The sequence below is a fragment of the Triticum dicoccoides genome, chromosome 6A (genome assembly GCF_002162155.2).
Source record: "Triticum dicoccoides isolate Atlit2015 ecotype Zavitan chromosome 6A, WEW_v2.0, whole genome shotgun sequence".
Lineage (NCBI taxonomy): Eukaryota > Viridiplantae > Streptophyta > Magnoliopsida > Poales > Poaceae > Triticum > Triticum dicoccoides.
In genome coordinates this window covers 455,741,826-455,755,950 of record NC_041390.1, presented here as the reverse complement: position 1 = coordinate 455,755,950, position 14,125 = coordinate 455,741,826, and the positions used below count along the sequence as shown (strand labels likewise).

At 48.9% G+C, this 14,125-nt stretch overlaps 3 protein-coding genes across 3 annotated transcripts; all 3 read left to right on the top strand.

Moving 5' to 3' along the window:
* Positions 1-682: 682 nt before the first annotated feature.
* Positions 683-4,730, top strand: LOC119317239 (vacuolar-sorting protein BRO1-like). Its single transcript, XM_037591672.1, has 2 exons — positions 683-1,338; positions 3,883-4,730. The coding sequence occupies exons 1-2, from the start codon at positions 739-741 to the stop codon at positions 4,315-4,317; spliced, it is 1,035 nt and encodes a 344-aa protein (XP_037447569.1). The 5' UTR covers positions 683-738; the 3' UTR covers positions 4,318-4,730.
* An 803-nt stretch (positions 4,731-5,533) lies between these two features.
* Positions 5,534-6,450, top strand: LOC119317238 (ferredoxin-thioredoxin reductase, variable chain-like). Its single transcript, XM_037591671.1, has one exon. The coding sequence runs from the start codon at positions 5,645-5,647 to the stop codon at positions 6,110-6,112; it is 468 nt and encodes a 155-aa protein (XP_037447568.1). The 5' UTR covers positions 5,534-5,644; the 3' UTR covers positions 6,113-6,450.
* A 4,268-nt stretch (positions 6,451-10,718) lies between these two features.
* Positions 10,719-12,947, top strand: LOC119317237 (uncharacterized protein At1g65710-like). The gene is made up of 2 exons (XM_037591670.1): positions 10,719-11,749; positions 11,847-12,947. Exons 1-2 carry the CDS (start codon positions 10,823-10,825, stop codon positions 12,702-12,704), a joined length of 1,785 nt encoding a protein of 594 aa, XP_037447567.1. The 5' UTR covers positions 10,719-10,822; the 3' UTR covers positions 12,705-12,947.
* The last annotated feature ends 1,178 nt before the right edge of the window (positions 12,948-14,125 follow it).

Below are 14,125 nucleotides of genomic sequence, written 5' to 3'. Positions count from 1 at the left end.
TCATTTATATCATGTAACTCTAGACTCTGGTACCCATATATTCCGGGGTCAGCCTAGTCGAATAAACAACATTAAAACCATAGAACTTTTGCCTCAATCCTTGATTTTTGTAACCCATATACAATCAATATATACGAGCATGAGTAGCGTATCACCTTGTCTATCAATGGCCTGAACCTAGGTAAACTATACCCCTTGTTGCCATCCAATCCATTAGTCTCGTCGGATGTCTTATCGAGGGATCTGTCGAAAAACACTCCGACAAAAAATTTAAACAATTATCATCGCTAACACGGTCTCACAACCATTTCAACAAGATTTCCTCTCTGAACCACTTCCCTTAGTTTGGACACATCAGCGACACGAGGTTCACCTCGTCAAATGTATGAATTCAAGACAGTTTTGAAGTTTATTTGGACTAGCACCTGAAGAAGGATTTCGCTACCAATCAAACGTCGGATTTTTGAGCATGTCAAATTGAATATCCATGATAACAAATTAGTATGTTGTTGCGAGGATTTGCCGTGTTTGCTAAAGGAAATTGCCATCCTCAGGATATCATAATTTGTCATGAGAAACGTTTGATTTGATGCTTAGACATTCCCGGAAGAAAAATATCTCTATCAATCTAGCAATACTAGCAAATTCGAATTGAAGAAACATTCGCATCTACTGCTGAAAACCTGGGGAAAACTGAGGAAGTCGTCCCTTTTCGTGTACCCTTCCTCTTCGCCATCTATGTCGCGGCCGCTCCCCCCGATGCTCTCCGTGCCGGAGAAGAAGACGGCCGCCGCCGAGCTCTTTCGCGACCGCCACTTCTTCAACTCCCCCGTCTTCACCGATCTCCGCGACGCCCGCGCCTCCGTCTCTGCCCCGAACCCCCAAACCCAGCCCCCCTCCTCCAGCCGCGCCCTCCTCCTCCGCTACCACCGGCTCCTCTCCTCCGCGCGGGACGACCCCTGCGCCTTCGACGACAACCTAGCCTTCACCTGGCACGATGCCTTCAGGCCCAACCTCAAGCACACCTCCGCGTCCCTCCGGTTCGAGAAGGCCGCCGTCGTGTTCAACGTCGGCGCGGCCTCCTCGAGGATCGCTGCGGCCGTGGACCGGGCGGCGGAGGGAGGGGTCAAGGAGGCTTGCGGGGAGTTCCAGCGCGCGGCGGGGGCGTTCCGTGCGGTGGGGCAGATGATGGAGGGGGGGGAGGGGACGGTGGATATGAGCCCGGAGGCCGCGGCGATGCTGGAGCGGCTCATGCTCGCGCAGGCGCAGGAGTGCTGCTTCGAGCGCGCACTCGCGGCTGGAACGTCGCCGGCGGCGTGCTCCAAGGTGGCCAGGCAGGTGAGATTGGCTGCCCTTGCTTGCCGTGTGCTTCTTTCCTAGTGGCATTGCATCCATACGATCTGTGATTGTTCTAGGTTCCACTTAGCTTCCCCTCGGTTTTAGTTCAATTGCCTGCCCTTGCCTGCCGTGTGCTTCTTTCCTAGTGGCATTGCATCCATACAATCTGTGATTGTTCTAGGTTCGCCTTAGCTTGCCCTCCAATTTCTGAGTATCATAAACTACAATGTCTTTACCTTACAACAGAAAGCAAAAAAAGTGACCGATAAGCTAAGATATCCAAGAGCGCACATGATAAATTCCATGATCTTTGGGCATCCACCAGCCGGATCCTCAAAACATCACAGGATAAGCAGTCAAGATGGTGGCTTCAGACTTACTGATATACAGTATTATTTTGTAAGGTCTTTGTGAATAATCAATAAAATGGCTGCATGCATCTCCCAGATGCAGAGGCCGGGGGTCATCCTCTTTTCAAAAATAAAATAAAATCACAGGATAAGCACCCAGAAATCTCAGGCATCAGTTCAGAGTTCAGACGCTACTCAATCACCCCAGCTGGAACCAACAGGAAACATAACTAGACTACTAACACCTGAGAACCAAAAGTCCTGACGAGAATCAGATCACATCTCAAAAGTCAAAAGGGGCAACTACTCCTTCACTTCTAGATCCTGTTCAGTCCAATCCTCCATCCATGAACCGCATGAAACACCTCATTTGCTAGTAGTTCGAACATTCCTACCCCCGACTTCAGCATTTCTTGATCTCCCTGTTTTTCTGCAGAATAATCCAATCATTAAGAAATCTCGCAATCATATTAACAAGAACGCAAGGATCAGTGATTTTAAGATTGTCAAACATCACACTATTTCTCAATTTCCAAACTGTCCAGAAAATATCAAACACCCCTGCCATCATCAGTCATTTTTCATTAGAAGGTGCAAAGTAGAGGTTGTGAGGCTAATCCAAGGTTTACGCCAATTGCAGTATCCAACTCTCCCTAGCCATACTTTATCTCCCACGTCCCACACACGCAAGGTTTCGATTCTATTTAATGCTTGCACTAACTTTGATTATGGTAGGAACCGGATCCCTACCAGGGCGTAGTCTCAGGTTGTAGGGGTGGAAGGAGGGATGGCGTGGAGGAAGGCGTGGTCGCCGGTGCTGGGGCGCCGTCGTTGCGTGCGCGCGCGCGCGGCAGGGGCGGCGGCTAGGGTTAGGTCTCCCGGCTCCCTAAGGAAGCCGATCAAATATGATTGCTTCTTGCTTAACTTCAAACGAGTCCTTACATGAGTTTATATAATCTCCAAATATGATGACTGGGCTAAGCCCCTAATAACGATAAGATAACTGGGCCAGGCCCGTAACTGCCTGGGCTGTAGTATATGCCGGCCATTACAGATTATTATAATTTTCTCTATCACCTTACGAATTTGGTGTATTCTATTTTTTATCCTTGCTTTATCATCGCCGTGCTGATATAGTTTTATATTTCAGATTAATTCGGTGTACTATGCTTTGAGATCATTTTTTGTCGAATAGAAATTAATTTTCAAGAATATGCATCTTCAGGTAGAGGATACTAGGAAAACATAAAATTAGTCGGAAGAAAGTTGAGAAAGAGCTTCATAGGGACCCCAAAACCAGAACAACCGTCATGAAATGTTAGCTTGCATGTCTCAGGTCATATCTTGCCTTATCATCTCATCCTCCATCTTAGCTATTAAATCTAAATATGCAAAAAAAAAAAATTGTTCAAACCAATCAATCTGGTTATAATTTCTAGTACGCCCTCCGTTCCATAATTCTTGTCGTGGTTTTAGTTCTTGGTGAAGAGCCATGTATTTTTTGTGCAATCTAGAGGTGGTTTTTCAATTGAAGTTAGGATCATATTGGATCTAAATTCTGCCAGTTTATAACTGTTTCTGGTTGCAACTGGTCCAACATATCCGTGCTGCTCATGTCTGGTTTGCTAGGATACTCCAACATGTTCTACCATTATGGCTTGATGAGGATCACATGTTATAGGTATGTGGGGGGAGGGTGAGGTTGGTAACCTGTTAGCAAACTGGTTGTTGCAAACTGAATTGTGAGTTCCAAAGCAGGCTTAAGCACCTCCTTGTCTACTTTTTCTGGGGTCTGGTCCAGTTTTTCATTTTGCTATTCATATGGATGTATCTTTGAGAGAGTTCCATAACAGGCTGCCCTGCACAAGCAATCTTTTGCTCTCTTATTTTAGATTACCTACCCGAGTGCAAGATTGGTGTAATTATATGCCTGTAATTTTGGCATGATGTCCGGTCAGCATTCCATGAGAAAAGTACTGGAGTATGTTTCTTGTTGGATTAGCAAAACACCAACTGAATCAGAATCTTTGCCATACGCTATTAAAGTACGAGGGTCAGTTGGTTCGTGGGCTGAAGTGGCAAAGATAATAGAACATATATTTTGCATATCTGAGCATTTTAAACACTATAATTCTGTTCAAATGCATAGAAAAAATTTGACATCAGAAAAACATTTGCCTCTGGCCTTATGCAGGCTGCCTTGTACTACGAAGAAGCGTATGCTGCACTGGTTATCCCTCCATTGCAGAACCACTTTGAAAGATCATGGTTGTCTCACGTCCAGTTGAAGGCTGCTCAATTCAATGCAGAAGCTTGCTATCGGTATGCTATTGAATTGCATGACAAGATGGAAATTGGCGAGGAGATAGCTCGACTGCAGTTTGGGATTAATGCAGTTGTTGATGCCAAGAGAACTGCCAGGGGAGCTCCCGCTTCCCTTTATGATTCTGTTTCCAGGCTAGAACAAGATATGAACCAGAACTTGGAGAAGGCAGTGAATGAGAACAACCGCATCTATCTTATGAGAATTCCAGCAGCCAAGTTGTTGTCTCCCTTGCCATCAGCTTCACTTGTCCGGTCTGCTTCCAAGAGTGAGGTCTTGGATGCAAAAGCAGAAACTGGCCTTTAGTCCTCATAACTGAATGCCTTGACATTGTGAAATGAAGCAATGGCACACATCCTGTGCCGCTGTTGCATGCTAAAGAGTGTCTGCTGCAGCAGAGATTATCGGAAAGTCTCGTATAGTCGTCGTGTATCTAGGGTGTAGCTACAATGTGTGTTGGCATGTCAAGCTAGGACCGTTCTAGTTGAACCTTGAGAAATGCTTGGTAGGCTGTTGCTGCTGGAATCACTCAGGCTTCTGTGATACTCCTTTTGTGCCGTAATGAAAAGTTCATCTGCTGTCAGCCATTTCAGTAAGCACACACTTTTCCTGTTTTAGCACAAGTTTATGTAAATTCTTTGCACTTTGTTTACAAAATGACTTCTCCTTTTGGTACTGTTTGTTTCGGCGTAGAATTGCAAAACCGCTTGTTGATCTAATCTTAATATCCAATGTGTTTTGTTGTTGTGGATAATGAAGTTCAGTATGTGTGAGCAAGAACATGACAGGACAATTTCTTACCAGGACTGATTTGTAGGAACAATTATATCTTCTCAAACTATTCACAGTCGACATGAGCTTAAGAAATTCTAGATATTAGAAATGGCTCCTGGGAGCATTTTTTAAAACAAATGCCAAGAATACTTTTTTTACATGTATTTGTTCTTGCCCTTTCAGTTGCTTGTAAATATTCACAAAGTTGTACTAAAGCAACGGCAATTAACATGGATCGGAGGGAGTAGAAAAGCAAAGTATTGTGACCTGTGCTAAGAAAACAAGTTTATAGTGCTTAAAAAATGATTTTACAGCACTGGATTTTCTTTTTCCCCAGATCAAAACATATGACATTTCTGTGCTTTAGCAAAACTGTTCTTTGTGACACTTTATATTCAGTCAGAAGACACGAACATGCATGTTGTCAAACGAAGCCATTTTTTTTTCCTTTTAAATATACTCCTTTTACTGTTTGAGTGCGGAGCCAAAGCGTCACCCGCATGAATTTCACAATCCTTTGCTTATGAATTTCACGGTCTGTCGTTTATTTCGTGTCAGCTCCACCGTTTTCTGAGATTGATAACAGCCCTGGGAAGTGGGAAGTTTACGATGACGGAGCTACAAAATTCCGGACGTTTCCGAAGCCCGGATGCAACAAAAACCGAAAGCGCCAGAAATATTGCAGTACGCAACCCTCTCTCGCCTCGCACAATCCTCACTCGCTCGTCTATCCGTTCCTCCGCCTCTCGTTGCCCGGGCTCCCTATCCTGCACTCCTCTCCCGCGCGCCCACCACCTGTTCGACCCGACGCCCCGCCCCTCCACACGCGCCCCACATTCCAGTCGCTCGCTCGCCGCCAATGGCAACGACCGCCGCGACCATGGCGCCCCCCTCCACCTCCACCTCCGCCTCCTCGGTCCTCCTCCTCCGCCGCCTCCCCTCCCCGGCCTCCGCCGCCCAGCGCCGCTGCCGCCTCGGCCCGCCGCCCCGCCTCCGCGCCGCCCGCCCGCGGGTCTCCCTCACCAGCGACGTCTCCTCCTCGTCCGACGTGGCCGAGGAGGAGGCCGAGCACGCGCCCAAGGTCGGCAGGCGCGTGCGCGTCACGGCGCCCCTCCGCGTCTACCACGTCGTCAAGGCGCCCGACCTGGACATCCAGGGCATGGAGGGCGTCATCAAGCAGTACGTCGGCGTCTGGAAGGGCAAGCGCATCACCGCCAACTTCCCCTTCAAGGTCGACTTCCAGCTCACCGTCGACACCCAGCCCAAACCGGTCAAGCTCTTCGTCCACCTACGCGAGGACGAGTTCGAGTACATCGCCGACGAATGAGACCACTGTACCTACCTCTCTGTAACAACTGTACATGGCCAAGTAAGCCGACCGCCTTCCTCATATACAATAATAATGGCCGCAGCGTAGGCGTGTGTATATTGTTCCGGTGTGTGTGTGTGTGTGTGTGTGTGTGTGTGTGTGTGTGTGTGTGTGGTGAGAGGGATGAAGGCTGAAGAGGGTTGGAATTAGGAACGCATGACCAGGAAGTTGATTGCTTGCTTGCTGTCGTTCCCTTGTTCCTCCTCTAATTCAACATCTATTTTTTCTCAGATGTGGGGAATTGTTCGGATAATGATGATTGATAGTTCTAAAATAACACCGATATTTTGCTCTTCCTTGCAGCCTATGCTTGATAATTTCATTCCAAGAGCTTCTGTTAATCTGATTGGTATAATCACATTGTTGCTTCTAGGAAACGTGTCCCCTTCATTTATTGAATCTAGGCTATTTTTTATAGTTTATAAAACATATGTTCTTTTATGAGGGAGTTCGGTTAGGCAACAAGTATCTTGTTTTTGGCCAATACGATAAGTGTTTGGAGTGTAAGGCTATATATACATCGATGTATATATTTTGTTCTTACTGTAACCCTGTAAACTTGAACTCAGATGGCTAAAGTTCGTCTGAATTTGGATGGTCTATGTTGTATAAATACAAGAACATTCTTGAATTAACTTCCAAATTGTGGCTTGTAGAGTGAACAAACAGCTAAGACTCTAAGCTAGGTTCTCGGTTGACTGTAGGTAGTCCTAAAATTTAGTTGCTTCCATTCATTATAATCTATGGTATTATATACTTTCAGTGGAATGTTCAGAGTAACCTCATAGAGTTCTTTATATCAGCTCATACTTCCCCATTGAACAACAATGTGAAACAGCACATTGGACATATTTACGTCAATATTCTTCTAAGAGAAATGTATGCAGCCATACTGTACCTAGTTATGAACTTACCCTGAGCCTGAGGCACCCTACTACTTGGTGGCTTATTATATGGACAAGACAATGCGAAGGTACCGTGCAGAGGCTAGGCCTCAGACGTGGGTAGGCAGAGTGCACAATCACAATGCGAGCCAACAGGGCAATGTTGGGTTCTCTAACTAATCCTGTTATACCAAGTAGTATTTCTTAAGCAATCAGTTCTCAGCATCCATGCTCTTGGTTATAAACAAATAGCATGTTCTAGGATTTGCTAGCTAACTTAGTTACATCAGAAATTTCATTCTAATTTAAATTTTGTGGCATTAAAGTTGAAATATAGTCCACAAGAGTACATGTGAACTGTTAATTCTTCAGTACTAGTATGTACCATTTCTAAAATGTATTTCTCTAACACATTTATATTGCACCAAAAGTGTGTTTGGATTCCTTCATGGTGTAAGTGTTGCAAAGGGCACATCTGAATTTAGCAAGACAATATGATGGGAGGTTCTAGGAAGTTGCCAACTTCTCTGAAACAAAACTACTTTTGTTCGCTTATAGAGGATTGGACCTTGCAAAACTTTCTGGGTAAGATTTGAATGTTGAGTGTGCAGCAGTTTTACCTTTCCAATACCATATTGAGTTGTGGATGACTGATGAATGTGCTGAAATCTGGCATTTAAAACTTGCTCATGAGATTTTGATAATATTCAAGAAAAATCATCGTACTCTACAGAAGTTGTTTACGCTTGAATATAGTGAAGATAAATGAGCCAAAGCGAAGTTGATATTTTCTTATTGGTTGATTGGATAATTTCGCTAGTTGAACATAGTATAGTCAGAACCACATTATTCAGTAGGAACCACAACAAATATGCCTCATTCAGTAGGAATGTTCGGGAAAATCCTATTCGGTAGGACTATATGATTTTGCTAAGGAATAATGCAGAGTGTAACAACTAAACTTCAGATTGCACATTTGGCACACCCTTAGCTTCTGGGCAGCTATGGAGTCGTCTGACGAATACTTCTGTCAAAACTTTTTTTTGCATGGACCATCACAATACTGCGGCATGCATTTGCAGTCCATATTTTGCAATGTTTGCATGATTGTGCGCCTTTGCATAGTAGGGCAGTAACGACTGTCGGATACCGCGAGACATAATTTATACCACTATGAGACTGATGGTCCTCTCCACTACATGGCATTTGAGGTAGAGATCCTGAGAGACAGAAAGTATCTCAGTATAGTTCATATATCTTCATTATAAGAAGCTAACAGTGTCCATTTCTTGATGAAACATGCACAAATCCAGTCAATACATTCCGAATAACCGCAAAAAGGATTTATCACAACCTTTTTGCTGAGTATTTTTGTGTCTAGTTATGTCAGGAGTGTAGATCGGTTCGCCTCTAGACATATATCATAATCACTAGTATGTACATTGATCCTGGGCCTGTGAACTTTAGATTTCCTTTATTTGAAGCCCCTGAGGTCTTGTTGGCTCAGTGGTCAGTCACTTAATCTATGTTTCTGTTCATGTTTCCAGTGATATGCTTTTGTTTCAAGCGTTTCTTTTGACCTGTAATATACTGTATGTTGTACTGGAGCTAACCAGGTTAACTAATATTACATCCGCCCCCAATTACTTGTTTTAGATTTGTCTAGATATGTATCTAGAACACTAAAGAGTGTCTAGATACATCCATAATCTGGGATGGATGGAGTCTTTTTTCTTTTCCGAAATGGAGGCATAAGATTTGCCTCATCCATTAAATAGTACTCCCTTCGTTCGAAAAAGCTTTGTCTCAAGCTTGTCCCTCAAATGGATGTATCTAGCACTAACTTAATGCTAAATACATTCATTTGAGGGACAAACTTTTGAGTGCTAAATAAGGAGAAGAATTTTACAAGTGGCCAACGTTACAATATTCCCTAGTTTCTTGGCCCCCGCAATAACCCAAAGCTTTGCCTAAATGGAGGCATGATTCGGGACAGATGGAGTATGATACATACAGCAGCAGTGCTCCTCAAGTCCGAACACTCGTCCTTGTTACCACGCTTAGCACTGTTGTTTGCAGAGGGCTCCGAATGGCGAATTCAAATGAAGGGGCCACCTATATTAACACATACAGTACCGGCCTAGACGCATCCTGCATGTCGTTCATCCGGTGTTCAAGTTCAACTCGACCAAACTACGGTACTGAATACTGATGATGCCTTTGATGAGGTTTGCTGCAAGGGGCCCTGGCCTGTCATTGTGCGTGAGGCCTCCTGACTCTGGTTTAATCTGTCATGAGAACATGTGACCACTCAAATCTACCGCGTTTCATTGTTCCGCTGACACGTCTTCCGTTCGCTTCCACTGCGTCGCTTTTATACATGTTTTAAGAGCATCTTCAACAACCGCCCAATGCATGGCGTCCAAAAAATGGGTTTACAGCGCGCAAGTAGTTTTTTTAGGACGCTAGAAGACGTCTGCTCCAACAAACGCTGTAAAATATGCAGCACGCGCGAGTCAAGCGGTCCCAATCAAGCGGTCCCATCTGCAGCAGCCCAGAGTTTGCAGCGCGCGCGACCGGACGCACTAATATGCTGCGCGCGATGCCTTTGTGCGGCTGCTGGAGACTTCAAATCAGGTCCGCGCGTGCTAAAAGCAACTTTTATACCCCGCGTCGTTTATATAGCGCTTCTGTTGGAGATGCTTCGAGGCTCAGCTGATTTCAAAAAAGAAGAAGGGCGAGAGGGACATTAAGAAAACGGTCAACTTGGAGGCTCTATGAAGTAGGAAGGGAGCTTTCAGCTTTGGTCCCTCTTGTTTGTTTACCTTAGCCATGGAGTCTCTGTGCCAGACATATATTTGTTACCAAACTGTGCATGCTCTTCCCAGTTCTATTCTACTGACCTCTTGTGAAGAACCGGCAAGCCAGCAATTCGTTAGAACGTACCACCATTCACTGCGGGTGGCCCCATCCCGTCCCGTTGCAAATGCCAACCATGATTGCCACCTGGGGCAGCAGGCCCACGACCTGGGCTGATGCTTCTTGCACGGCCAACACACGGAGACGAGAGTTAAGAAGGCATCAGCGAAATCTATCAATGACCTGATGATGTACTAGCAGTATACTACGTACAACTACGGCGAGCTCACGTGCCCACCATTCGTCACACCCGTCACGTGAGTTGGTGACACGGTCTGACCCCCCACCCTGGCTCTGGTGCGATCGCGCAATTAATTAGCGCTCCGATCCGATTCGATCCGATCAAAAGTGTCACCTACTCAGCGAGGAGAGGTCGATGGCATGCATGCATGCACACGAGCTCCTCTCCAACGGTCGGCTCGCCTGCTCCCACCGTTGGTTCGTTCGTTCGAAAAGAAAAACTAATTTTACCGGGCGCAACGGTCGGATCCTTCTGGCGGATGACGGGGCCAAAAGGGATCCATCTTTCCACGAGCACCCCCTCGTAGCCGTTGAGTCGTTTGAATCCCGGCGGATACGGGTTCGGGATGATGAGCCAATCGGAGCCAGGCCCCACCTAAGCAAAGCTTCCTCCAACGGGCACCACCGCGAGCGAGAGAGGATTTCAAATCTCACCTCAGCTCAGCCGTGACCGTCGTCCAGCGAGAGAGTACTAACACGAAGCACCACGCACACCGATCGCGTACTTAATCCCCCTCACACTCCCCCCGAAGCTCTGCATAAATACCAGCGCCACGCCTTCCAACCCCAGACTTTCCATTGCTTGCACCCGGAGCTCACCAAACCATCCGTCGACTGAGTCGCCATGGGGCTCTGTTTCAGCAAGAAGCAGCAGGGCAAGCCGCCGCCGCCGCAGCCGACCGCGGCTGCGGCCACCACCAAGGTCGCCGCAGCCGCGGTGGTCGCCGGCGATGAGAAGGCCAAGAAGGCGCCGCAGCCGAGGAGGGCGTCCAACGCGGACGAGTCCGCCGCGGCCGCCAAGAAGGCGGCGCCGATCGTCGTGAAGGCTAACAAGGCGGCTGCGGGCGGGGAGGAGGGGGAGAAGAAGGAGGAGGCGAGGCCGGTGGTGGTGGTGGCCAAGGGGCCGATGCCGGTGCGCACGTCCAGCTGCACCAAGGAGGAGGTGGACGCCATCCTCATCCAGTGCGGGCGACTCAGCCGGAGTTCGTCCGGGAGCGAGACGAGGGGCGGCCACCGCTCCAAGAGGAGCTCCGACTTTGATCCGTCCGGGGCCGGTGGCGCGGACGAGGAGGGCGACTGGGAGAGAAACGGGGTCCCCGTGTCGAGGCCGTCGCCCCACCGGGGCTCGCCGCAGAGGAAGCGCTCCGGGAGCCGGGAGAGGACCGGCAGCGGGAGCCGCAGGTCGAGCCGATCGCCCGGACGGCGTGGCGAGGGCGGCGCGCCCTCTGCGACCTCGGCGGGCTCCGGCGCCGCCAGACAGCAGCCGGGGAAGATGGTCTCCGTTCCGGCGAGGGAGAAAGGGCGCGCACCGTCGCCCGCGGCCGCGTCCGGGAAGAGGTGCGCGTCTCCGCGATCAAGCTCGCCTGCGAGGGTGACCGCGGCCAATGAGAATGCTGGAGGGGGACAGAAGACGGCGGGGCAAACACCGGCGCTGAGCCGGAGCTCGTCCAGGAAGGCCGAGCAGTCGCCACTCCGGCGCAGCCCCATGGCCGAGATCGACGAGAATTCCCTCCGCAATAACAACAGCAGCACCAACACCAAGCCCCAGAAGGTAAGAAACAATCAAAGTTCGAGTTTTAACGCCCTTCCTTTTGTAACTCCACATCTTAACAACCGATCAGCCGCTCACAATCTTCAAACTGATTCAGAAATCGACGGAGATTGCTGTCGCCACCCCGACCCGGAAGACCACGGAGCGCGCAAAGGAGCAGAGTTCTCAGAAGGAGAAGGTGGAGGAGACCATCATTGCAGCGTCGGAGACGAGAGCACCGTCGTCCAAGACCACCGAGACGCGCACGGTGAGCATCGTGGCCGAGACCCCAGGCCGGAGGTCAGGCCGCCGTTCGCGCCGTGCGTCGCGCGACTTCGATCAGAACCCCGGCTTGTACGCCAGCCATCTCCTCGAGGACATCCAGAACTACCACACCTCCGCTACGGCTACCCCCGGAACGCCGCCATCCTTCACGCTACCGGCCTGCGTCTCCAAGGCGCAGTCCATCGTCGACGCCGTCGCCGACCTCAACTCCTCATCGTCGGAGAGCCGCACCTGCGAGCCCGATCGGAGCGTCGACGACAAGGCCTCCGTCAACGCGGCGGCCGGCGGGGACGACCTTGACGCGCCGAGCGTGCACAGGTACGTGTCGGTGCGGGACATCCGTGGCCGCGGGGAGATGGAGCTGCAGGAGTCCGCGGGGAGCAATAGCCTCTCCGGCAACCTGTGGACGCCGTCGTGCGAGTCCACGGACCGGACGTGGAGCGGCTCGCGGTCGTCGAACAACGGCGACGAGGTCGTCGAGCAGGTCCCTAGCCACCACGGTGGCGCGCGCAGCCCGGTGAACCGGCCCAGGCAGAGCAAGCAGAGGGCGGCGGCGCAGCTGGAGCCCAGCGGCCGGTCGCGCGCCGGCAGCTCCGGCGTCAATGCTCACCGTGGACGCAGCGCTCACCGCGGCAGTGGCAGCGTGGTGAGCGGCCGATCGGGCGCCCGTGGCGTCTCGGCGAGCTCGTAGTGAGGTAGATCAGGCAAGATGTATGAGATGGTAGTGTTGTTGCTAGCGGCAAGATGGATTGCTGCTTTCACGGTCAGATCTGTAGTGTTTGTTTTGTGTTGGGTTGTTTGGCGATGCAGTTCAGATGTAGTCTTGCTAACGTTATCAACGTGGACCTCATTATTTGGGAGCAAACTTGTAACCTTTATTCAACCTGTTTGATCCGACGATCGGTTCCGGATTACCGGAAGGTTTCTGATGCTTTATGCAACACAATTTGGCATGTACGTGTCCCAAAAGTTAGTGTACCAGCAGAAGCTTCAAAAGATCCTCATTTTTACAGACGTGCTGTCTGTGCTATTCTTGAACTCACAGGAGGAGCTTTTGGGATCGATATGTGCTTGGTGCATAATATCTTATAATTTACCATGGATTTCAACTCTCAATGAAAGCAATTTTTGCATCTGTATTACATGGTTTTTTTTCAGACGGATAATATAGCATTAAAACCTGCGCGTGACTGAGCTTCCTCCTGTGTGCGATTGTTCATGAGCTACCTAATCTGTTACAGGGAGACATCTGTTGCAGGGGGATATAAGGTGTGGGTCTGGTACGATGGAAAATTCACGTACACTTTTCTAAAATGTGACGTAAAAAATATTATGATTGAAACAATATTACCAAGTTCTTTCCATGTAACAAAAATCCTGCTAGAATTTTTTTTAGGTGAATACGAAAATTGTTCACTTGCAACAAGCTCGGCGGAAAGCCATGGGTTGTTTATTCGGTATGAACTCTTGGCAATCTAAAACCAACAAACTTGATGGTCACATAGCAGAGGAAAGCAGCCCCTCTCCTTCAAAGAGTGGAAGTTGGAGGTTCCGCAACACCTCAACTTCTCGAGAAAGAGGGAAGTGAAACTAGGATGAAGGGGTCATGGCAGTGCTAAACGAAGTGTCATCAAAGAAAACCCCGCGCCAAAAAAAAAAGGTGGAGTGGCAATCCGTCGCAAAAACTCTTGAAGACATTCAGGGACCATCATGAAGGTGCACGATGAAGCAGCCAAACCCAGCGCACATCAATGCATAAGGGTCCCATACAATTGAAATAGTAGTCCAAAGTGCATAATACGTAGCCGCCATCTTATGCCTCCTCCCAAAAACACTAGGGTCCTCTGCCTCCCGCTAGCGTTGCCACCGATCCGCCTTGTCTCATGTGGCCTTAGGGCTATGTGGGCATGGGGATCCCGATCCTTGCTGGTGGGAGGGCTTCGTTTTTAGACATTTCTTTGAGTTTTGTTAGACTTTGTGTCCTGCTCTGGAAGTCGAGACGGGATGCTCCCTGCAGGTTCTCGTCGCCTAGCTCCTGTCCCGATGGTGCATTTAGCATCGTCAGTTCATTGGCTCCCTGCGTGTGGAGGGTCTCCAGCACATCTATCTTTG